At 48.4% G+C, this 24,265-nt stretch overlaps 1 protein-coding gene and 2 long non-coding RNA genes across 3 annotated transcripts in view; 2 read left to right on the top strand and 1 right to left on the bottom strand.

Annotated features, from left to right (window-relative positions):
- The window catches only part of LOC309337426, a 43,485-nt gene extending 34,561 nt beyond the window's left edge, over positions 1-8,924 (top strand). The window contains exon 2 of the long non-coding RNA XR_014154285.1: positions 8,839-8,924. This is a non-coding gene — a long non-coding RNA (uncharacterized lncRNA). The remainder of the gene's footprint in view (positions 1-8,838) is intronic.
- PPP1R18 (protein phosphatase 1 regulatory subunit 18) overlaps positions 1-18,920 on the bottom strand; it is a 51,996-nt gene extending 33,076 nt beyond the window's left edge. The window contains exons 1-2 of the mRNA XM_081853015.1: positions 17,272-18,920; positions 14,238-15,886 (exon numbers count right to left, since the gene is read on the bottom strand). Coding sequence (XP_081709141.1) covers positions 14,238-15,857 — 1,620 coding nt within the window. The 5' untranslated portion in view covers positions 15,858-15,886; positions 17,272-18,920. The remainder of the gene's footprint in view (positions 1-14,237; positions 15,887-17,271) is intronic.
- LOC309337348 overlaps positions 8,977-24,265 on the top strand; it is an 89,696-nt gene continuing 74,407 nt past the window's right edge. Inside the window, exon 1 of the long non-coding RNA XR_014154183.1 lies at positions 8,977-10,385. This is a non-coding gene — a long non-coding RNA (uncharacterized lncRNA). The remainder of the gene's footprint in view (positions 10,386-24,265) is intronic.

Raw genomic sequence — 24,265 nt, 5'->3', positions numbered from 1 at the left:
GACGCACTGGGGGCTTTTTAGTTTAGGGCGGAGAATCCAACTGTAGGGTGGGGACATAGAATCTAGTCCAACCCTTGCAATACAGGAATTTTTTTTGCCCAACATGAGCCCCTGAGATTAAATGTCTCATGCTCTACGTGACAGAGCTTTATTAAAAAAATATGCAGAGTGTAGCGCGGGGGTGGGGAAGCTGTGGCCCTCCCATGCACCCCTGATCACTGGCCAGGGTGGCTGGGCCTGATGGGGAGTTGAAGCCCAAGAGCCTCTAGAACAGGCATAGGCAAACTCGGCCCTCCAGATGCTTTGAGACTACAATTCCCATCATCCCTAGCTAACAGGACCAGTGGTCACGGATGATGGGAATTGTAGTCTCAAAACATCTGGAGGGTCCGAGTTTGCCTATCCCTGCTCTAGATTATAGAGGGCCATGGCTCCCCCAGCTCTGTTGCAGAGAAAGTCAAATAGAAAGGACATTTTGTCCCTAACTCCCATAATATTCCCACAGTCTACTGCCAGGCAAAAGAAAGGATTCCCCCCCCCCCGCGCGCCCCCGGCTGCTGCATGCAATGCACAGTTAATCTATGGAATTCGCTGTCGGACTGTATGGTGATGGCCTCAGGCTTAGATGGCTTTAAAAGGGGATTAGACACATTCCGAGGGGTGGGGAAGAATAACTCTATCAGCAGCCTATTAGCCAAGTTGTCTAAATGGAGCCTCTTTGTTTAGAGCCTGCATGCCCACTGGATTCCAGTGGCTGGCTGGCGGGGGCAACACCATGGGAGAGCTGTTGCATTCATTCCCTGTTTGTGCACTTCCTTGAGGGAAATAGTATTGGCTACTTCAGGGAAGAGGATGCTGGATGGGGAAGCTGCGGCCTTTCAGATGTTGGGCAGCAACTCCCATTTATCCCCATCAACTTCTGGAGGGCCATGGGTTCCCCATCCCTTCATCTGGTCCAGTACAGTTGTGCTGGCCACAGTCCTATGCACACTTACCTGTGAGTAATTCTGAGCAAACATGCTCAGAATTGTGCTGCACAGCTGCAGCGGGTGTGGGGGAGAATCCCTGGGAAAGTGTCACTTGCATAACATTGATGTGTTACGCTGCTCTCAATGACACAGGAGCAAGGCCGCGACAAAAGCTGGCAACTCAGATCTATAGCAGCAACTATGGCTCTAAAAGTGAAGTAGACAAAATGGCAGAACCCAAGCTGTCACAAACCAGAATTACGGTATTATATACAGTATTTATTAGATTTATATATCGCCCTTCATCAAGAGCCCACCGAGTGGTTTGCAACAAAAAGCACACAAAATTATTAAGACTATACTAAAAGGGGGGGGGGGAGAGAAAATAAACATCCACCCCACCCTCATGGTGGAGAATCAAGGGTAATGCAACTCAGCCTGTGGAATTTTGCCACATAAAGAACAGAACGGCAAAATGGTGTCACCCGAAACCACACAAGTCAAGGCGCATAATGCCCAAGTTAATTTCAGTCCCATCCTATTCCTATTTACTCGGAAGCAAGCCCAGCTGAGTTCACTGGGACATACCTCCCAAGTAAGTATCTACGGTTCTCCAGCCTTTGGCATTTGAAGAGGAGAATCCCACAAGCACCAACACTCCCTGGCAGTGAAAATCCAACAATAATAAATTCACAGTTTGCTGCCCCTTTGAGACACTCCAAATAAGCTGCCCAAGGCAGCTGTCCCACTCTACTTAATCATAGAGCTGGCCCTGGTCGTGGATGTTATTGTTCTGTCTCCACAATCCCAGCAACAGACATCCCTGCATATCGCTCTGGACTCTCAGCGGTGCCACTCCCAATAACTCCACCAGTGCTTCCTTAGCACAAGCATCCTTTAGGAAGGAAGCGCTGAGCTGAAACCAGTGGAATCAAGTTCAACGAGGCAGCTGCAGAGGGGATAGCTTGAGCATGTGCCAAAAAGCAGCAGGCCTTTGGGTGGGAGGTTTCTTAAGGGCATCTGCTGCAAAGAAGTGAGGAGTTAAAAGAGGCCTTCCATGGTAACTGTGGCAACTTCATAAACACTGACTTCAGTATATTTTTAATGACTTCCTTTGGAAAAACACAGCGGGTGGCTTCTGCCAGGAGGAGCCCTGGTCCGCTGCCCCCACTCCTGCTCCTCTCTGTATTTAATCTTCTATGATGCCTCCCTGGACCTTCTGCCAATTGCACACGCAAAAATGTCCTCGGTGCCTCATGTGTATCATCTGCCACAGACAGTTGCAACTCCCAGATTCTGAGGGAGGCCTCCTCAAAAAGTGCAAACGGCAGATGCCACAAAAACTTACTTCTTTTTACATGTATTGCATATAAAAAAGATGTGGGCTTGAACTACACAAAGGCCAACTTTTTTGAGAATCCCTCTTTTCTGCTGCATTCGAAGGCTGCAGGGGGATGTGATTTGGCTGAATCTGGGAGGAATAGGAGGTGGGGTTTGTGGATTTCATAAAGGACCCTTATTCCTCCCCCCCCCCATAATTTGAGGTCTGGGGAGGGGGGGAGGTCACCTCCTCCTATGGCCAATGTGCCTTGGTCTCCTCACTATCTCTCTCTGTTGCTGTATGACTGGCTGGTTTCCAGGCTTGCGCTGCTTTGTTTACTGAGGGTCAAACTAGGCAGAGAGTCTGGCGGTTTGTGACTGATTAAAAAAACCAAAACAAAACAAATAGCCGATTTGAGGGTTCCTGCCTGGATCAGGCCTGTGGTGTGTGGAAATGGTCCCTTATTGGCATCAGGCCCACCCACACCTATTTGTTGAAAAACTAGGAAACCAGCCATGTAAGACCAACCCACCTAAGCTAATGTCACCGTTGATCTGGCCCTCAGGCTGCCCATCCCAAACCAGCTATATTCGGGGACTGAATTACAGGGAGGGAAGAGGGGTTCTGCCGCACCCTCATTAGCTTTTTTGAGAGCCCCCTTAGCTATTTTTTTTTAACAGAGTTCAACAACATCCAGAGGGTCACAGGCTCCCCGCCATCTTGTTGTACAAGGAGAGCCATTTCGTTCAAAATTCCTCTGGAAAGAGGTATACTGCCTCTGTACATGAGGGATCTATTTAATTACCACAACAAATAGCCATTGAGAGGTTCATCCCACGTGAATTTGCTTAACAGCCCTTTGAAAATAAAAACGAAAGCCACCTAAGCTAGTCACCATCACATCTGGCAATCTTGACACCTACCAATTCTCTGGTAGAGTAACTCTCTCACTGTTTTGTTAGGCCTGCTATTCTGTGCTGCTGCTGTCACTTTTCTCTGCTTATTTCATAGTAGAAATTATTACTCTTAAGGGTGTGCCCAACAGATCATCCAGTGTGTATTAGTTACCCGTTAATGCTCTTTTAAACAGAGAAAGGGTGGGCCGTTCCCACCCTTTTCTCATCTGCCTTCGGGTAAAAGTGAGGATTATAATCTGTATTAGTTGACTACTGAACCTGGTGTTGCCAGATACTGAAAAGGGCAGGGCTCCTGTGCCTTTTAATAGCTATAAGGAAGAGGGAAATTGACACAGCTATGAAAGGTACAGGAACCCTGTCCTTTCTTGCAGCTGGTCACCCTGGTGATAGCTCTGGATTAAACACAAAACGTAATCTTGTACATGTGGTATTAAGTGTCTCACTCTATTTCTCCAGGCCACTCATCTTTATTATAACCTAATTTGGAAACACTGAAAAGCTAAGAGGGGCTAAGAAGCCTATTAGACTCTTGCAGCAAATACATCAATGAACCCTCTTGCATCCTAAAGGCTACAACAATTATTGTAGCTTTCAGCCTAGTTCATCATTTGGATGAAGGGGATTAGTTTGTGCCAGTTGCTGCAAATATTTCTGTTTGCTTGTTTCCTGTGGAGGCTGGCGTTTTTGGTTTTTTTTATGTATTGATTTAATTTTGATGGTCATTAATTGTTGATGGTTGTTTTTAACTATTTTGTATGTTTTTTAAGCTTGATCATAAGTCTCCTTAAAGACTGCCCTGTATTAGTCAACTAACAAATTAGCAAAATAAAGCCACAATAAACTCCAAAGAGCCAAGCCCAATCCTTTGATAGATTGCAGCCCTTTGGCACATGTCAGTCCAGGAGCACCTCTTGATTAATACCAATTGTCCGAATTATGGAGAAACCAAGCACAAATCATGCTGGAGATGGAGGCTTGCCCATGGCAGGGAGATACTCCCAGGTCGCACCCGCTCTGCCTTTCAGGTTGGCGTGAGCTCCCCAGAACCCACTGGGGAAGACTGCCAAGATTTTTGCCTCATAAATCCTGGCTTTCCCCTGCCTGAACCTCCACCATTGACTCGTCACGAAGCCGGAAACCAATAAACCAAGAATTGCTAGGGGTTTTTTCCCCTGTCAAACGCACAGAAAATTTTCTAAGATGCCACAGGACTCAGGACACTGCCAATTCCCTCATCAGCCTCTTGGCAGAAGATAGGAAGTCTAGCCATTTCCCCTGCTTTAAATTACTAATTTTTGTCCGGAGCTGGTGATAGAATTAAGGTTGCCAGCTTCTGAACTGGCCCATATAGCTGAACGTAATTGGTCAAAAGCAATATATGCCACCATCACACTCTGCAAGGTTTCATTTCAGGATCCAGCCAGCAGACTGGATCCTGAGCTCCTCCAACACCCTGCAGGCCACTTTGGGCAGGTCCTAATTTGGCCAGTGGACCAGAGGTTTCCCACGCCTGTGCTAATTTATGCACATAAAGTAGCTCTGAAAGATGCAAGAGCTGCCCGGGCTTTTTCTTTCTTCTGATCATGGTGGCACTTATTTTTGTCCTATTCTGTTCTAGCCCACAAAACATCACTCCCCTTCCAGAAGTGGGAATTACGGTAAACCCAGAGATCCCTTATTCACCCTCTTCTTCTCTTCTGTTAGGCCCCTGAAACTCCTTCTCAAAGTGCTTTGCAAAAGGGAGAGCATGTGAGTGGGTGGGTATGTGATTCCTGCATGAGCACATGCCCTCTGTACATAAAGATCCCAGGTGTTGCAAAAGGCCCTGGGGAAAACCCACGTCTCTGCTAGCAACAGCAAGGAATTCCACCACTCCTAACTTCCTGAGTGTTGTCATCGCTCACCCTGGCATCCTCTCTGTGCTCGCCCAGCAGCCCCTTGGCCAGCTACAGCTGGCAGGACGTTAGAGCCAGAACGAGACAAAAGGGGTTTTGAGATGCAGCCAAAACCGCAGGGCCTAGGAGGAGGGAACTCAACAAAATATCCCCAGAATCCCATGCTGGCAGGGGCCACTACAGAGGCAGGGTGTGGAAAATTGTGTATTGTCTGTGTTCTTGCTCGCGATGCGGGTTGCATCTGTCAAAGAGGCAGCTGGAACCAGGAGAAGGGCAGTCCCAGAGAGAGAGAAAAGAGAGATCTACATTGTACAGAATTACCTGGGGATAAACTGTACTGAACTGAATGGGGCCTTGCTAAATAGATATCCACAGAATTGTACTTGACTGTCAGTCAGGGATGGGCAGCAGTGAGAAAAGAGAAACTAAAGCTGAAATCCTATGTACGATTATATAGGAATAAGCCCCAATGAACTAACTGAGACTATTCTGTGCATAGGACAGCAGTGTGAGGATAAGGATGATTGGATCACGTCTGAAAAGGGAGATGAAAAACGATTGAGCTTTCCTGTTCCAAGAGTCAACAAAATGCTTTTCTCTTTATATATAATGGTTTTAGGCTAACAGGCTGGAATATGTCTGCAAAGAACACACAAAGGACTTGCGGTGTGTGGGGGTACAAATAATACGCCCCATTTACCAGCATGCTGACTGGGGACATAGGTCTTACTGAACTCACCAGGCTATAAATTTTAAGCCAAAAAGTTTGGGATTGAGCCACAAAGTGGATGGCAGTAATTAACAAATGGCGCCTTAGAAATAAAAGAATTAAAAAGGAAGGGACAAAACCAGTCCAATCCTACACATGTTTACTCAGAAGTAAGCCTCGCTAAGCTCAATGGCACTACTCTCAGGAAAGCGTGAATACAGTTGCAGATCAGGGCTGTGGTCCTATAAACACTTCCTGAGAAATGAACTTGACAGGATTTCTGTGATCAGGTTGCCCATTACACTGTTCTTTGTGGCCCTGTGACGCTACGGCAAAAAGTAATCTATAGGTCTGGGTGACTCTTGAGTAAAAAGAGACATCTGATGACTCGAGAATATATATATGCGCCACCAATGGAACACACACACATGCTCCACCAATGGGATCATGGAGCTTTCTTGTGGATGAGTTGCTAGCCTAATGTGTTTGTGTTTCTCCTCCAAATCAACAGTGCTACAAGTATATGTTAGAGACAAAGGCAGAGAGAGAGGTGAGCAAAAGTAAGGGGAATAGGGGAGATAAGAAATAGGCTTGGGGCTGGTGGAGGTAAAACACACACACATCTAACCCACAAAATTAAATCTGTGTCACAAGTCGCAGATATCAGTACTTTATGGGTCTGGAAAGACTGAATGCTGCTGACAGGTGCCGTTGCACATTAGCAACTTCTGAACGGTGCAGTTTCTCTTATCCCTGCAGTGCCATGAGGGAAAACGCTGCATTTGCTGACACTTCTCCATGGCCCACAATTCTTCAAGACACTGGCTCCATTTGTGAAGTATGTAGCCTTTTCTGGAACTGCCCGCATGCCCCCTTAGCAACGTTTCTTCACTCTAAGCAAATATTTGAGGCATGATCCAACTCTGCCACAGGTGCAGAGGCTCAACAGTTTCTCTTTCCTTCCCCTCCACTCATCAAGGCAGCATGACAGATCGCTATGGTGGCAGGTGGGGAGGCTGCATGAGCTCCCCATGTCCCCATCCTACTCTCCTTCTCTGTGCAAGACAAATGAGAGAGAAACAGGAATCTTCATCTGCTGGACTTGTGGTGGGACTGAATCATCCCCACAGCCATGTCAGACAGTTTAAAAAACAAGTTAAAAGTTTAGCAAACTGTGACCCTCACAGTGGAAGTTCTGCGAGTGGGTGAATGTGGATTTTTAAAAATCCGAATAAACATGTGTGTTGAAATAAGCCGTTGTCTATTAATGCCACAAGAAGCTTGTCGCCTTCTGAGGTACCACAGGATGCCATCTTTCGGATGGCTGTTTCCCCCAGCAGTGTTTCTGTCGGGTGATTTGTAACATCTTTGCCCTTTCCCCCGCCAGAAATCAGATTAGCCCTGTAGCCCAGCTCCCTTTTCTGACTGGGGCTTTGGCCCAGGCAAGGAAACAAGAGTTGGGAGCTCGTTCTCACAGATTTGCTCGCTCAGAAGAGGAAGGAGGAGGCTGAGGGCAAGCCAGTCGCTGCTTTCAGCTGATGTCAGCCGGCCTCGCTTCCTCTCAGAGGCCGTTGTGTCAGCCCTGGACCGGAGCCCAACAGCAAATAGCTCAGGCCAAAGAAATGAAGCGGCGGGGTGGGGTGGGGAGGACTCCAGTCAGGCTTAGCTGCTTCCAGCAAATCAGACTCGATAAAAGGGCTTTTTGTGAAGGAAGACAAGGAAAAGAAGAGTCCAGCAATGGATAAAAAGGCAGGGTTGGAATTTCCCCCCTGAGGGATGTCGTGAACAGGCTTGGGTGAAATGCAAACAAGTATGTCGGATGGCGAGGGAGGGGATCAAAACACACAGGTTAGAAGGGGAGATTGCGATCAGGATAACTTGTGCCCATTTAACGGCAAAAAATAGAATTTGCACCTACATGTGCCAGTTGCCTTGAGTAGAATGACACTGTAACTTTATAGAGTGAGCTCTGGTTCCTAGAAATACTGTCTGCCTTTATGGGGATCACTTTGTTTCCTAAACAGTACGACAGGGATGGGAAGGCTCTGGTTCTATAGATGTTACTGGAGTTGGGAGCCTCGGCCAACATGGCTAATGACCAGGAATGACAGGATTGGTGCTTGGCAATATCAGGAGAGCCACAGATTTCCCACCACTAGCATGCAATATTTTGAAATTCTGAACACCATAGAAATTGGGAGTGAGAGATGTTGCATGGCGGTAAAACCAGAGGTAGGATATCTATATGCCAAACTCACCCAAGCTAGCCAGACCATCAGAATGAAGAAGGTTCAGTCAAGGTGCAGAGCATTGCATGAGGGGATATAAAACGCACAAACACTATATATCATCATGAAACCAGAAGCCTTTTTTTATTAGGAATTTTAGGCACCGGCATTCCAAAGGAGCAGAAAAGATTTTTTATGTATGGAACAACAGCCGCCCGGATGCTACTAGCTCAGAGATGGAAAGAAGACAAGGTCCCTACCAGAGAGGAATGGCAAACCAAGCTGATGGATGATGCCGAAATGGCAAAACTGACTGGAAAACTCAGAAACCAAGAGGACAAAACCTTTATAAAAGAATAGGAAAATTTATAAGTTAGTTAGGAGACCACTGTAAGCAGATGGAAACACTGGCAGGATTTTGATTTCACTTGTAGTCTAATAAATATCACGGACAATATGGATTGATATAAAATAGTATGGAAGAATATGCAGTTGTAAATGTTCAAAATTGGACCCCATGGAGGGGGTGGGGGGGAGTCATGAGATTCAGAGGAATCTCTGTATATGGCTTTATATTTGGATTTTAATAACGTTGTATTTGTAAAATCAAATAAAAATGTTTTTTAAAAAACAATGCACAGACATAGGTTATTCTGTTGTGGAGATGAACAAGAAGGCTTGGGTGATAATAGCAGAGGGATGCTCCATTTACTAGTTCACAGAGCAGGCAAGGATAAACCTGAGTTGGCTTTAATTCTTGAACTTTTTGCTTATTTGTAAGTTTCTGTGTTTTTTTCCAGGCCCTGCCTACGGAAACAACATCTGCAGGAGCTGAAAATGGCCATGTAGCCCTCACAGACCTGGAAGCCATAATGACCTCTGGAATGCGAGTCTGCAAGTTTCTTCAAGCAAACACTGGGCAGAATTCAGAGAAATGCTTCCATGCACATGGGGCGGGGGGCAGGAGACAAAGCTTACTGACTTCCCCTTCACATGACTGTGTGTGGATCTCAGCTGCTGGTTTATGTCTGTTTTGAGATGGTACCTGAAGCTCAAAAAGTCCACAGCATTGTCAAAGTTTCAACCAGTCACTGTAGCTGACATTAGCTGCTGACAATGTCTGTCTCCATGCACTGGAGGTGGATTTCTGCACATCAATGCGCAAGAGCAGCCTAGGCTGGGAAGAAGGGAAGTTGGTAAGCAGAATAAGGGACTGCAGTCTTCCATTGTGAAAACCTTAACAAACTAAATCACGGTTAATTAAAAAGTAATTACCCCTTTTAAACCGCCAAGTCTCCCTCTCAAAGAAACTCCATTCCGCAATGGGGCTGGTGACTGAAGCAGAATTCTCAGAATACAACATATAATTCCCAGAGTTCCTTTTGAGAAACCAAGAATGTTAAGTCAATTTAAACCTCGTTTGACTTAATGTAGTATAACGTGGGGCAGATGTGGTTCAAAAGCCCATGTTCCTTACGGACACCAGCACTAATGGCTTCGAGTTGAGTAACAGAAGAACTGAGGAATTTTCTTAATGAGTGATAATTAAAGGCTGACAAAGGATTCCCGTAAAGGGTGTATTTAGCTAAGTTGGTTGAGACTTAAAGCTGCTATTTAGTCGCTGATTCCCACGTTGGGGGAATGTTGTGCAAGAAGTTGGAAATGGCAGGACAGCATTAATAAGCCGGGAGGCAGATGTCTGTGCTTATGGGTGGCTAGAAACTGGGTAGCATTTCTGAAGCTGGCTGCAGAAAATGCCACTGGCACCCGGCAACAAAGACGTAGCCTGGATGCCTTGCACGTAGCTGGCAATTTGGCTAAATAACTCCCTTATGATGCACTGAAGAGACAGGCTACTACATTTGTTCGGGGCCCATCCAATGACCCCAGAAGCGTAGTATAGGGCGACTAGCATGAAAGGGCTTTTGTGGGAGGGAACTTAAGGCTTCTGTGTGTAATGTCTTCCAGCATGAACTAGATGCTTTCGAGGCCAACCGACTCACAAAGACTCCGTCTCAAGTGGTGAACTTTGGGTGCCGTTTGAGGGCAGCACATTTTGGACTCTTCCACTGACATGGCGAGAGGAGCCGGAAGTTATCTCCATGGCAGCAAGGGAGGCATTTACAGTGGTACCGCGGGTTAAGTACTTAATTCGTTCTGGAGGTCCGTTCTTAACCTGAAACTGTTCTTAACCTGAAGCACCACTTTAGCTAATGGGGCCTCCTGCTGCTGCCACGCCGCCGGAGCACGATTTCTGTTCTCATCCTGAAGCAAAGTTCTTAACCTGAAGCACTATTTCTGGGTTAGCAGAGTCTGTAACCTGAAGCGTATGTAACCTGAAGCGTATGTAACCTGAAGCGTATGTAACCTGAAGCGTATGCAACCCGCGGTACCACTGTATTATGCCTGAAGTGTTTCCTCTATGGCACAGGCAGCTAAAGCTTTTATGCCCAAGGGCCAGATTGCCCTGTGGTAACTTCTCAAGGGCCACAAACCAGTGCTGCACAAGGTTGAAAATACTGGTGTAATGAAGTAAGTGTGGCTACCAGTGTTAGAAACTCAGATATATAAGCTGAGCACCAAACAGTTCCTTGAACCAGGGTTGCAATAGCCAAAACAGAATGCCTAGTTCCTATTTTGGGGGCAGACAGTTCGAAGGTCGTATTTTTCAATACGGCTTTTTGTTTCCTGAAATTGCGCAGATAAAATATAACACGTAGAATTCTACAGGATGTGTTGCTAGCGTGTGAAAACAGTCAAGATCCAAGGATCACCAGAGACGCAGCTCCGGATGGTGGAGACGTCAGGTGCCATCCTGGCACCTTCACTTGGTCGCAAGTGGCCGACAACCAGGTGCAAAATGCGCCTGGCGAATTTTGAACACTGCACTTCCACAGATACACACACCACAAACCCAATGTCACACACCGTAGAGCCTAAGGCGACGCCATCTTGTGTAAGCTGCAGGCACTCAAAGAGAAGCGTATGCCGCAGTGCAGATGCCATAGAGCAGGCATGGTGAACCTGTGGTCCTCCAGGTGTAGTCCTGTAACACCTGGATGCTCATAGGTTCCTCTCCATAGACAAACAGGAGGGTGACTAGACAGGGGAGGCCCTGAGGAGAAAGTTGCTGCCGCTTAGCTCTGGAGGACCTGCCCTCCACCAAGGAATTATTGCCGTGAATATGCCCCCTCTTTCAAAGACAGATCTCACAGAACAGCTCCAACAGGATCCTGTCAACTGGAAACTATCACCAGATATTCTATCTTAGGACAGAGAGAGAGAGAGAGAGAGAGAGAGAGAGAGAGAGAAAGCAAGCAAGCAAGCAAGCAGGGGGACTACAGATCCTCTCCACCAGCTCAAAGGTCAGCAACTTTTGGTTCCTCCTCTCCTCGAACTCTTTGCATTCCAGCTGCTCATTGCAAGAGCTCTGTACCTAAGGCACAGCACATGAACTTAGGTTTTTCCTCCTCCTCCCTCCCAGTCCTTTTTTCCTTTTGTGTCATGCCCCGGAGACTTTTAAGACTACAGGTAGGGACTGTCCTGCCACTGACATTCATGAGCTGCTCTGCGCAGTCTTTTCCAGCCAAGCAGGAAAGTGACCATTCTGCAAATAAATAGACCTATTTCATATATGTATCACATATTAGAAAACTGCACCACTGGCAGCTGGGGACTCTAATGTTTCAGGTGTTGGCACGCTAGAAAACATTAGGGTTGAGTCTTGTCCCTGGTGAAGAAGTAAATCATGGCTATGGGACCTTCTTGCTTTAGTAGGTGACAATGTCCCTTCCAACCTGATTCTTTTCCTTTTCCACAGCTTGGTTTCTGTGTGTGTTTTAGTCCAAGCAGAGAGCAGGTCCCAGGATATGGCTCAAGACAACTAGTCACCTCCATAATTCACAAAGCACCCTGTTCCTCAGAGGCCCAAATCACAGCTGAAACTTTAGGCTGCATTAAGCTCTACCTAGAAGCTGTGCAGAAGATTCTCCTCTGGATTTGACATGTCATATCTTGCTCCATTTACAGCATGCAAGTATGCTGCTGCTGCTACTATAGTCATTTCTGTAGCTCTTTACGTTGACTGTAATCTTCCCTTCTTTGATTCTCTGATTCTCTGAAAACATGTTATGTCAGAGAGCCTAGCTTATTGTTACATGCAAACAAGGACTTATGTGTGTGTTGTGGTCAATGTCAGAATTTGGTAAATGCTGGCATTAACCAGTAGCTCTTAAGATTTTTAACGGCCCAACTGGAAACACCAGAAACATCTGTGGGTGTGCAGCTTGTGTTTTTTTGACATTCGTATCCATGGCATGAGAAGCGTCCTTTGAACAACTAAACGATGGGAAAACAAGCATGACATTTGGATACCCTGACGGGTTCAACATTTACTGGCAAAAGTCAGAAATTGCTGGCGTTTTGCTCTTCGGATATTAAGAATGACTGGAAATGGGAACATCTCTTGCTATGAGTCACAACAATCTGCACACACGCAGACACATTTGAGCACACAGCACACAACCCATAATCCAGACCACCGTGTGAAGAAACAGAGAAGCAAGTGTCTTGTAGAAATGTGTTTACTGAGAAAAGGATGTCCCACTCCTTCACAGGGGAAGCTTTTCTCCCTTTGGCAGTGGTTGCATTCAAGTGATCACAGCCAACTCCTGATGAAATTTCAGATGAACAAGCAATTGCATGTTAACTACAACTGTGATATTGATCCCCCTTTGAACCGGGAGAAGATTTGCATTTCGGGTCTGCAGCTTGTGAAGCCCAGCCAGCCCAACAGGGGACCTAGCCTGTAACTGGGGCTCTCCTGGGGTCCTTGTCTATAAATAGCCAAAGGTAATTTACAAATGAGAGTCTTAAATCCATCTGTAAAACCAAAAACTAACTGCAAACAAGTGTAAAAATACAACAACAATAACCCTACACATTGCAGACAGTGTTCTGCATTCTGTCCTCCATTAAGAACACCCAGGCATGGCACCAGTAGAAACAGAAGCTCAAAAGTGCTTTTTTAGTGTGCAAACACTCCAAGCTTTTGTCCAGAGTTTGTTGGTCAACATCAAACCACAGCCACAGCTCCCGTGTAAAATTATGCACGGGGAAGGCAGGGGAAGGCGACGGCAATTCTCAGGATGCAGCCGTTTGTCGGAGCAAGGCTGAGGGCAGAAGGTGAGGAGGAAATTCAGAGAAGGGGTGGAGGGAAGAGATAAAGAAAGAGTGAAAGGGGGACAAAAAAAGCACAGGAGAAAAGGACTAAGTGCTCCGGCAGGCAGCTGATCCTGCTAAACGTTTTGCCTTACAAGGCAATGAGTAAAATTACTGTGTATACAGTGCACCTTTTAATATACAAAGCAAAAAAAAAGGCCTTCACATCACTATGCCTAATGTGAAAGGAATGCTCAAGACCAAGAGGAAGTAGCTGAAAGAAAGCTAGGGTGTTTCGGGGCTAGAGCCCAGGGCCTGCAAGGCTGTGAAGCTCAGTGGGTGGAGCACACACTTTTGCCTGCAAAAGATGCAACCCAGGTTCAATCCCTGCCACCCTCAGAAAGGGATGGGAGCCCTGCACCCTGTCTGATCCCCGGCAGAGCGGCTGCCAGTCAGTGTAGCCAAAACGTAGCTAGGTGGATCAATGGTCTGACTCTGTATAAGGCAGCTTCCTAGGCATGAATTCAAATCCCTTCAGACATACGTCTACCCTCGAGCAAGCTGCATCTCCTTGGCCTCATTTTTCCATCTGTAAAATGGGAATAGCAGTGACCTAACCGGCGGGAATAGCGAAGCATTCTGCACTTTGTAAAAAGAAAAGCTACTGGAAGGCTCAATCATAAACGGAGCCTAGCTCACCAGGTTAGGTTCTGGCTCCTGCTTTCAAATCCCACACCCTTCAACCAGCTAAGTTGCCTCGGTACAATTCCTTACATGACTATTTCCAGTTGCGTCAGAGCTATGAGTAAAGAGGACAAAGTAATGAAAGAAGGGAGGGAAGCAGAAAAAGAAAACATAAGGAATTGGAGGATAATTTGGGAGAGAAGGAAGGCGATGAAGGAGTAACACCTAAGTTAGAAAGCAGGCAGGGCCAACTAAGGCAGCAAGAAGCAAACTCAAAAGGGGGCAGTGGCGAGAGAAGCGAAGGAGGTCCTGCAAAGCTGAGCCAGGCCCAGCCCAGCCAGCCAGGTGTGTATACCTTTTTCCGGTGTGGGTCGTTCTTGGCAAGGCAGGACCTCTGCAGGGACAGGTAGCCTCCGATCACCTGGATCTCCTCGGCCGTAGGGTAGCGTTTCTTCATGGGTGCCGCAGCCGGGGAAGTGTCGCTCTCGATGCCGTTCTCCACCACGGACACAGGTGCGGCCGGGGCCTTGCGAGGGTTGATGGTGATGGTGTTGCCACTGCGGCGCTGCACAGCCGGGTGGGGGGACGAGGCGCGGGCCAAGCCCCCCACCCGGACGTCCTCCTTGGCGACACCGCTCCCCACACCACGCCTCATGGCCTCTGCAGCCTCGGGCGGCTCTTCCTCCGCGTCTGGGAGAAGCGAGGAGCAGGAAGTGGGGGCTGGGGGCTTGACAGCAGAGAGAGAAGGGCTGGCTTCCTGCTTGAGTTCTGGGGGTGGGGAGGACGGGGCCCGGCGCGGAACGACCACAAAGGAGTTCCGAGAGTGCAGGCGCAGGTTGGCCAAGGCTTTGCCCTGGACATCGTCCTCAGCCACTGGAGCCGGCGGGGGGGCCAGCTGGATCTCAAAAGCGGCCTCCGAATCTACACTGTCCTTCCTGGGGCTTCTCTCTGGCGACGCAGCCTCCCGCCCCCAGCTCCTCCCAGTCGGGGAGCGCCTGGGAGGGCTGTCCGGCCAGCCTTCGCCGCTGCTCGATTTGGATTCAAACTGGCTGCGATAGGATGCCACAGTGTAGGGAACAGGTGGGCTCAATCCGGGAAGGTCGCACGGAGGGCTGCTGTCGAAGTGCTTCCGGGTCGGGCTGGGGTCCGCTGCCACCCGGGCCGGCCTCCTTGCCATGTAGCTGCTTTCCGTTAGGTTCTCGGTACTCAGTGACCGCACCGGGCGCGGAGACGCCGACCCGATATTGCCGCCCTCCTGGCTGAAGTGGCTCAGCAGTTTGCTGACCCTCCCTCGGTGCTGCTCGGGCAGCGAGCCCCGGCTTTCAGCCCGGCCGACTGAATTGAGATCTTCCACGCTGCGGCTCAAGGCCGACTTGACAATGAAGACCTCCCCGGCGCGGATCTCGGTCACGCTACCCCCGCGCCGAGCCAGCAGCTCGTTGAGAGATTCCACGCTCCCTGATTTGGCTTCACCCGTTTGCCGGCTGCTGGCCAGCTGCGCCGGCGGTGCCCCCGGGACCGTCTCAATGATGATGACGTTGTCCGCACGCAAGGTGCGGACGCCTGGGATCTGCCCGTAGAGGTCGACGATCTGCTTGGCTTTGGCGTTGGCGAGGTCGCTCTCGGACTCCTTGTAGCGCCGCTTCTCCAGCTGGATGAACGGGTTTTGGTGGATGGGGCCGATCTTCTCCTGCAGCACCGAACTCTCCGGCTCCCCCTCTTGGCAGGGCTGCGGAGTGCTAGAAGCCGGAGCTGTGCCGCTCTCGGTCCCTCCTGGCCCCCCAGACTCAGAGAAAGAGGTGCCGGATCCCTGCTTGGCCCGGCGCCTTTCGATGATCTCCCGCTTCCAGGCGGGCATTTTGGCCATGCGGTCTTGCTGCTCTCGTTCCCGCCGGCGGGCCTCCTCCTCCTCCTTGCGCCGGCGCTCCAGGAGCTGGAGCTTCCACTCCGGCAGAGCCGAAGCCGAAGAAGACATCTTCGCCTGAGGAGCTCAGGAAGGGAAACCTGGGAAAGAAGGAGGGAACGTGAGAAGAAGGGGAAATCCAGGGATGAGAAAGAAGAGGAGGAAGAGGGAGGGAGAGCAAGTTGGGGAAAGCGAAAGACTCGAGGAGGAGGAAGAGTGATAAAGAGGAATAAAGAGGGAAGCGAAGGGGGAAAAGAGGAGGGGGGAGAAGGAAGGAAGGCGAATAGCAAAATGGGAGTAGATGGGAAAAGGCTTGTGAGAGGGAGAGAAAGGGAATGGGGATGTGATTGAAGGAGGGAGGGGGGAAGGCATGAAGGGAAAGAGGTTAGCAAGGCAGGAAGGAGTTGGAATTGCCGGGAGGAAAGAGGGTTGGGAAAGAAGGAAGGGGGAGCAAGACAGATTCCGGGAAAGAAAAACGATGAAGAAGAAAATGGAGGAACTTGGGAAGGAAAGATAACTGTGAGGGTCAGTTCAGGAAGGGGCGTGGAGATGAAAAGCCCTTTTTCGAGGAGCTCCACCTGGGAGTTGCCTTCTTTCCCTGCACGCAATCCACTCAATTTTTTTCCGGCTCACACCCAGACACACACCCCATACCATATGCTGCCTCCCCTGCCTTGGGGCGGTGACAGCTCTCCACGTGGATCTCTTCACGCAAGGAGCTCAGGCGTCACACCACTGAAGGAAGGAGCCGTGGAGAAAGGGGTGGGCAGTGTGGCATGCTGCAGCCATAGTTTTGTAGACGAGGCCAGAGTGGTTAAAGAGATGGGAAGAGGATCTCCACCCTGGAGAGCCTGATTCATAATAAGGTAGCTCCTATGTACCACTGTTCTGAAACCCCACTCAATGGCTATAAATGCTGCAGGTGTGCTTTTTAATTCTTAATGGTGACAGGCAGGGGTGGTGAAATTATTCCAGGTTGTTTAATCCAGATTTAAACAGTGGCACAGACTAATCTGAAGAGGCAAGCGTGTGCACAGGCTAAGGGGCTGACAGGCCATCCTCCTTACTTCATCTAAATTAAAACATGCAGGTCTTGCGGTTTTCGTACCGAGTAGTGAAAACTAATCTCAGATAACAGGGATATAGTTTGGGGGGCAATATTTTTGGCTCCCAATTTGGGGGTGGGGGAGGGAATTCTTTTCATCTGAACCTGAGGAGGGGAATGGTTCGGGTTCAGAAGGTCACCAAGGACCCATGCGATTGGCAACGGGGGGGGGGGGTAGGGGGGGAGATTAATATTATCGACAGGAAGTAAGTTGTAATTAAATAACTGGGATAAAATAAATCCTGAACAGCTCCAATTTCTCCTGCCTGTTGGCAGAAACTGATCAGGATGCCCCCCAGTGGATGACTGAAAAGGAAAAGTGGGTTTGTGGGGCTGCAAGAAGCAGCGTGGAAATGAGGTAAAATTAAATATCAAATTTACCAGAGTCCGAATGCGAGAATTTCAAGCGATTCCAGGAGTTTAAATCCAGCAACGATGGAGGTGCCGAGTTGACTTTGGTACCTAACTCCTCCTCTTAAAAGTTCTTAACTGGGTCAGGAAGCCAGGATCCCTGATGAGGAAATCAGCACAAAGCCCAAGGCGGCGGGGGGGGGGGGGGAGATGGGCTCAAATCTCAAGCTGGAAACCCAGAAGTCCAAAAGGATGGAGAGAGGTGGCTGGATGTCTGTAGAACAAGAATTTCTTAATATTCAGAAAATCCCGAGAATTCAGCAGTCCGGGAGCTCGGGAAGAAAGAGGATTATAGACATCAAAAATAAATAATTAAAATGGTGGAGCGTTCCACTAAGTCGACAGAACCCAGGAGTCCGGTGAGGAACCAAGAGATCAAAGGAGCCTTTAAAAAAAAAAAGACAGCGGTAGAGATAATGTATTTCAGTATCTGCAGAGAATCAAAGTGCCCGAGAACTGGAAGGGGAAAAGCAGTGAATTTCGAGATCAAAAGAATCCTTTCTTCTTCTTCTTCTCCCCCGCTCCACCTTCTGTGGAATTTCTTCACGGCTCCGTTAGAACCCAGGCGTCCGAGAAGGCAGGAGGGTCGTCCGCTCCGAAATCAGAACCCAGATCCGGAGCGTCGGCTTGTCCTCAAGACGCCAAGGGGGGGGGGGGGAGCCACCTCCAGTGCTCAGAGGAGCCGGAGGGGAAAGCGTATTCCGACGATACGCAAAAACACGCGAGGAGAGTCTTAATCCAGCTAGGTCCTGGAGGCGTGGGGCAGGCGGCAGGCTGGATCCCTCGCTTGGCCCATGATCCCCGGGAGCGTGGCTGGGCGCGGGCGGAGCTGGTCCTCTGCTAGGCGGTAGATTTCAGCAGCAGATCTTTTTTCCTCTTTTCCCCAAGCCGAGGGGAAGGGAGGGCAGATCCAAGCGGGTCTGAGTCAGGATTGTTGCTGGGTGGAGGGGAGGAAGGGGGTTTGGTTAGTTCCCTTTTTTTAAAACAACAAGAACATAAACCCTCCTCTTTCCTCCTCCCTCCGCTTCTTTCCGAGAAGTTTTCGGGATCGGAGCGACAGAGCGAGGCAGAGAAGAGAGAGAGAGAAAAATCCCTCTCAATCTTTTCTCACATCCGCTTCTTCTAATCCTCCGACGAGCTCCACCTCCAGACCCATTGCTCAAATCCTTTAACCCAGGAAGGCAGGAGGGCGGGGATGGGGGGGGGGGGAGAGAAAGAGAGAAAAGAAAGGGTGGAAAAAAAGAAGGGGAAGAGAAAAGATTTTTTTTTAAAAAAAAGGAAAGAGAGGGAAAAAAGCGAGGGATGGAGGAAGGGGAAGGGGGAAGAAGATGGGGGGTCTTTGTGTATAAACAGAAAGGGGAGGACAATGAAGAGGGGCGGGGCTTGGCAGGCAGCAGATAACTGGGGAGGGGGGCGCGGCTGGCGGCGGCTCAAGGCAGGAAGGGAGGAGCTGCCTCGCGGAGAGTCTTGGGCTGCAGAGATTTCCCGTTCAGGAGCGCGGGAGGCCACGCCGTGGATGGGAACCTCCTTCTCCAGAAGAGAGGGTGGTCCGCCCCACGGAGTCGGGCCTGCTCAAGCGTGGGAGCCTATAGTTAGAGCTCAGCTCCTTTCCTTGCCCCCCCAGCACATTTTCCTCGGCCCCCCCCCCCCCGGCATGTAGAATAGAAGCCTTCCAGCCCCCACGGTGCACTAACTCTTCCCTCTGCAACGAAGCGATCCGTTGCATATCTTTGGTGAGGTTTTTAGGCAGTCTTGGTGCACCTTAAATCGCCGCTAATTGCGCCTGGACGCAGTATTTGCTTCCGAGTAGACCCCCTTCTCTCTCCCCCCCCCCCCCGCAGCACCTGACATTGCTATTCGTAGCATCAAGTTTGTTGATAATTTAATTATTTCAAAAGCAGCATGCTAAAGAGCTCTCTCCCACTCCCAGACTCTTGGGCAAAACAGAAACACACACATACACAAACACAGAGATTGAGCCCTGCAGGGTTTATGAAATGAATGGATTCTGAATGCCTGTTGCAGTGGCTTGTCCGCCTTAGGCTTCTGGGCCAGACACCTCTTACACAGTGCAGTCCGTAAGCTGGGAGCGCTGCTACCTGCCTCCGAGACCATGTAACGTGGGTCTTGAAAGACCTACATTGGCTCCCAGTACGTTTCCGAGCACAATTCAAAGTGTTGGTGCTGACCTTTAAAGCCCTAAGTGGCCTCGGTCCAGTATACCTGAAGGAGTGTCTTCACCCCCATCGTTCAGCCCGGACACTGAGGTCCAGCACCGAGGGCCTTCTGGCAGTTCCCTCACTGCGAAAAGTGAGGTTACAGGGAACCAGGCAGAGGGCCTTCTCGGTAGTGGCGCCCACCCTGTGGAACACCCTCCTGTCAGACGTCAAAGAGATAAACAAATATCTGACTTTTAGAAGACATCTGAAGGCAGCCCTGTTTAGGGAAGTTTTTTATGTCTGACGTTTTAATGCATTTTTAATCTTTTCTTGGAAGCCACACAGAGTGGCTAGGGAAACCCAGCCAGATTGGCGGGGTACAAATAAATAATAATTACTACTACTACTACTATTATTACCTGTTTGTAACTGGTAGGGAATCTCTAGCTTGTGGGTTAGATTCGGGTCCCAAGTTAGGCCTGCAAAGTTCTTTCCTGCAAATGGTGCCCACATACCCCACAGCTGTCAGGTGTGTGTCAGGCACAGATGCTGCTGGATTGGATCCAGATAATTCCCTTGTGCAGCCAGCCCCTGGAGAAGGCGGAGTTGAAGTCACAGCCCCATAGCTGATGGGTGCAGAGTTCAAGCCTGCTGGGTCAGCTGTGAGTTAACTCATCTGCGTAGGTCAGCGCTTCCCAGCTGTTTTCTGACTACAACTCCCATCATCCCTAGCTAGCAAGACCAATGGTCAGGGATGATGGGAATTGTAGTCTGAAAACAGCTGGCGACCCAAGTTTGGGAAACACTGGCATAGCTCTGCAGAAACCACCATTTGTTTATTAACTTAATTTATAACTTAAGGAATTTATATACTGCTCAACTACCACTGTCTAAGCAAGCAGTTTACAAAGATGCAATGTAAAAATCAGTTAAAATTATAAAACCAAGCTTCAATTAACATGCCTGCGGGAATTTTTAAAAAGTATTGAGTATGTGCCAGATGTTCGACAGGGTTGGCGGCTTGTCTGACCTCAGCCGGAAGAGAGTTTCATGAAACTGGGTCCACAGTACTGCACACGCAGCTCGGGGAGAATATGAGCCATGCATCCCAGACATTGGGGACCGCTAACAGTTACAAATACCTCAGTAATCGGGCTGGGATATAAGGCATTAGGTGGTCCTTGATGTATCCTCAAGGACCAAATTATTAAGGGCCTTGTAAATTAATACAATGGGATGCGGGTGGCGCTGTGGGTTAAACCACAGAGCCTAGGACTTGCTGATCAGAAGGTCAGCGGTTCGAATCCCCGCGACGGGATGAGCTCCCGTTGCTCGGTCCCTGCTCCTGCCAACCTAGCAGTTTGAAAGCACGTCAAAGTGCAAGTAGATAAATAGGTACCTCTCAGGCGGGAAGGTAAACGGCGTTTCAGTGCGCTGCTCTGGTTTGCCAGAAGTGGCTTAGTCATGCTGGCCACATGACTCGGAAGCTGTACGCCGGCTCCCTTGGCCAATAAAGCAAGATGAGTGCCGCAACCCCAGAGTCGGTCACGACTGGACCTAATGGTCAGGGGTCCCTTTACCTTTACCTAATTTAATACAGGAACCTTGAACCTGGCCCAGTAGTTGTCAAGTCAGGCTGTGCAGACTTTTGAGCACTGGAGTTGGGGGCTGGTGGTAAACAACCGTCTACCTGCAGTGTTTTGCACCAGCTGCAGTCTGTGCACCAAGCCAAAGGGTAGCCCCACACAGAATGCATCGCAGTAGTCTAGTCTTGAGGTTCCAGCGCATGGATCATGAGGCTGCGTTCCTTCAGTTTGTGCTTTAGCAACACATGGTGCAGTCCTACGCGTGGATGGTGAGGTAGGTTTACATCAGGCATGTCCAAAGTCCATATTGGGGCCTAGGCCCAGTTGCCGGGTGATTTAACCCAGCCCCCACGGCAGTATATGTCCGGGGTAAAATCCTATAAAGTGCAACAACTTTGATCAGCCCTCACGCGTATTCACTACATCAAATCTGGCCCTCTTTGAAAAAAGTTTGGGCACCCCTGGTTTACATGATAAATGTGGGAGCTTGGTTGATTAAAATAGTGAGGATCCGTGCTTTGGATCCATGTTTTTGTTTGTTGTAGCAGAGCTACAAAGCAAGCTGTGATTTAAGGCACGTGACCGCAAAATGAGCTTTCAGACTTCACATGTTTGTTTTTGCAATGACAAACCTAGACAGCATCTTAAAAAGCAGAGATATCACCTTGCCAACAAAGGTCCGTATAGTTAAAGCTATGGCTTTCCCAGTAGTGATGTATGGAAGTGAGAACTGGACCATAAAGAAGGCTGATCGCCGAAGAATTGATGCTTTTGAATGATGGTGCTGGAGGAGACTCTTGAGAGTCCTATGGACTGCAAGAAGATCAAACCTCTCCATTCTGAAGGAAATCAGCCCTGAGTGCTCACTGGAAGGACAGATCGTGAAGCTGAGGCTCCAATGCTTTGGCCACCTCATGAGAAGAGAAGACTCCCTGGAAAAGCCCCTGATGTTGGGAAAGATGGAGGGCACAAGGAGAAGGGGACAACAGAGGACAAGATGGTTGGACAGTGTCCTCGAAGCCACCAGCATGAGTTTGACCAAACTACGGGAGGCAGTGGAAGACAGGAGTGCCTGGTGTGCTCTGGCCCATGGGGGTCACGAAGAGTCGGACATGACTAAACGACTAAACAACAACAACAAATTGCCACTGAGAGCTGGAGCTGGAGTTTTCTTAAGCGTGTTCACCCATTCCATTCAGCAAGTGTAAAATCTGTGTGCCTGTGTACACAAATAGCTGTACACTCATAGTTATTTACACACAGAGCTTCAAATGTGTACAGTCTGTGCAGACAATAGTTGAGGTGTACAAATCAACAAGAGTATACCTTTTTCACATAAGCACTTGCACACGTATACCTGTGTAGAGTTTGTTGTGTGAACAAGCCTCTTCTGTGACTCTGGTTTCCAAAGACCCAGTGCTGGCTTTTGGTCCCAGTGTTGTGTGTAATACAGACAATACACTGGCATGAGCAAACTCCTCTAGCTCACAGAATAAATCTGCTTTATTTTTTAAGGGGCCAGAATACTCTTTCTTGTTCCTGACAAGAACAACTTCTTACTGTACTAACTCCAGAGGGAAATATACACACCAGATTCAGGGTGCCATTATACCTGTCTTTGTGGCCAGATATTTCATTGGAGGCTCCCATACACCAAACATTTGGGGTTAAAAGTCTCTGCTCTTGATGCTTAGCATCATGGTGCCACCTAGTGTCTGCCCAATATTACTGCCTCCTCGGGATTCCTTTGCAAAGAGGGTTTGGTGTGATAGGAGACTATTTCAGGTACAGTGGTGTCTTGGTTCTCAAACGCCTTGGTAATCAAACAACTTTGAACCCAAACACTACAAACCCAGAAGTAAGTGTTCTGGTTTGCAAACTTTTGGGAAGCCGAACGTGCTGCGTTTTGAGTGCCACACTTCCATTTTGAGTGTTACACTGAGGTCTGTCTGTTTTTGCTATTTTGTTTTTGCATTTTTGTTTTTGCGGCTCTTTTTGTTTTGTTTTTGTGACTGTGTGTGTTCAGCTGCTGATTGATTGATTGATTGATTGATTGTGTGACCGCAGTACATTTATTGCTTTCATTTTATGGATCAATGGTCTCGTTAGATAGTAAAATTCATGTTAAATTGCTGTTTTAGGGGTTGTTTTTAAAAGTCTGGGATGGATTAATTCATTTTGCATTACTTTCAATGGGAAAGCATGCCTTGGTTTTGGAACGCTTTGGTTTTGGAACAGACTTCAGGAATGAATTAAATTTGAGAACCAAGGTACCACTGTACTCCGCACTTCAGTTTGTCCCACTTTTTAAAAAACAAACTCTACAAAAATTCTGAGCATGGACAATACTGGGATAAGTGTGCACACTCAAGGCTGTGGTACTGCTCTCACACCACCCCATTCATTTTGAAGGAGAGAATATTGCTGATTGCTTGTCCCGGGCCTCTCTTATTAAAGCTGTGGGATATAATTACAGCCTCATATAAAACAGCATGCTTAGCTCTAGTTAATGGATGAAAGGGCTAAGACCATAGAGTAAGCTTTTTCCATAGACTCAACCAGGTTCTGCCCCCTCACCTCTGGTGACAAACGGTTAGGAAGGTTCTTTGTTCGCTTTCTTTCTACTGTTTGTCTTCTTCCAACATGTGAACTTGTCCAGATAGGATGTGCGTGAGCTTGATCGCTCCAAGCTCAGACCACTTGTTCAGAAACGTTTTACTATATTTTGTAACCCAAAATGTCTGCCTGTGTTTTCTTGCTGTGGCATGGAAAAATGCATGAATCTGACCTTTGGAAAGTTTGTAAGTAAAAACCATTTTAACATACCCAACTCTGTGGTCTATTCTATGCTAAGAGGGTAGAAAGGGGAAAAGTTGTAAACGACTTAAAACAGGATATTTAGCAGCCCATATTCCCACACTTTTCTTTGCTGCATGTTTTGTGTTTCGAAACTTCTGCTGGGGCTCTCTTTTAGGGATCCAATGAATTCTTCTTTTATAATAACCAAATAACTGACACATACCATGCTTGTACTGGCTGCATTTAATGCAATCCAAGACCCAGTAGGCCAGAGTTCAAGACCCCACTCAGCCATAAAGCTTACTGAGTGACCTTGGGCCAGTCACTACTTCTCAGCCTCACAGGGTTGTTAAGGGGAAAATATGCGGAAGGGGAGAACCATGCACATCACTTTGAAATTTTTGGCGGAAAACGGGATAT

This window comes from Podarcis erhardii, assembly GCF_964252035.2.
Source record: "Podarcis erhardii genome assembly, chromosome: 2".
Taxonomy (NCBI): domain Eukaryota; kingdom Metazoa; phylum Chordata; class Lepidosauria; order Squamata; family Lacertidae; genus Podarcis; species Podarcis erhardii.
The sequence above is the reverse complement of the archived record's forward strand: the minus strand, read 5'-3'. Positions and strand labels throughout refer to the sequence as shown.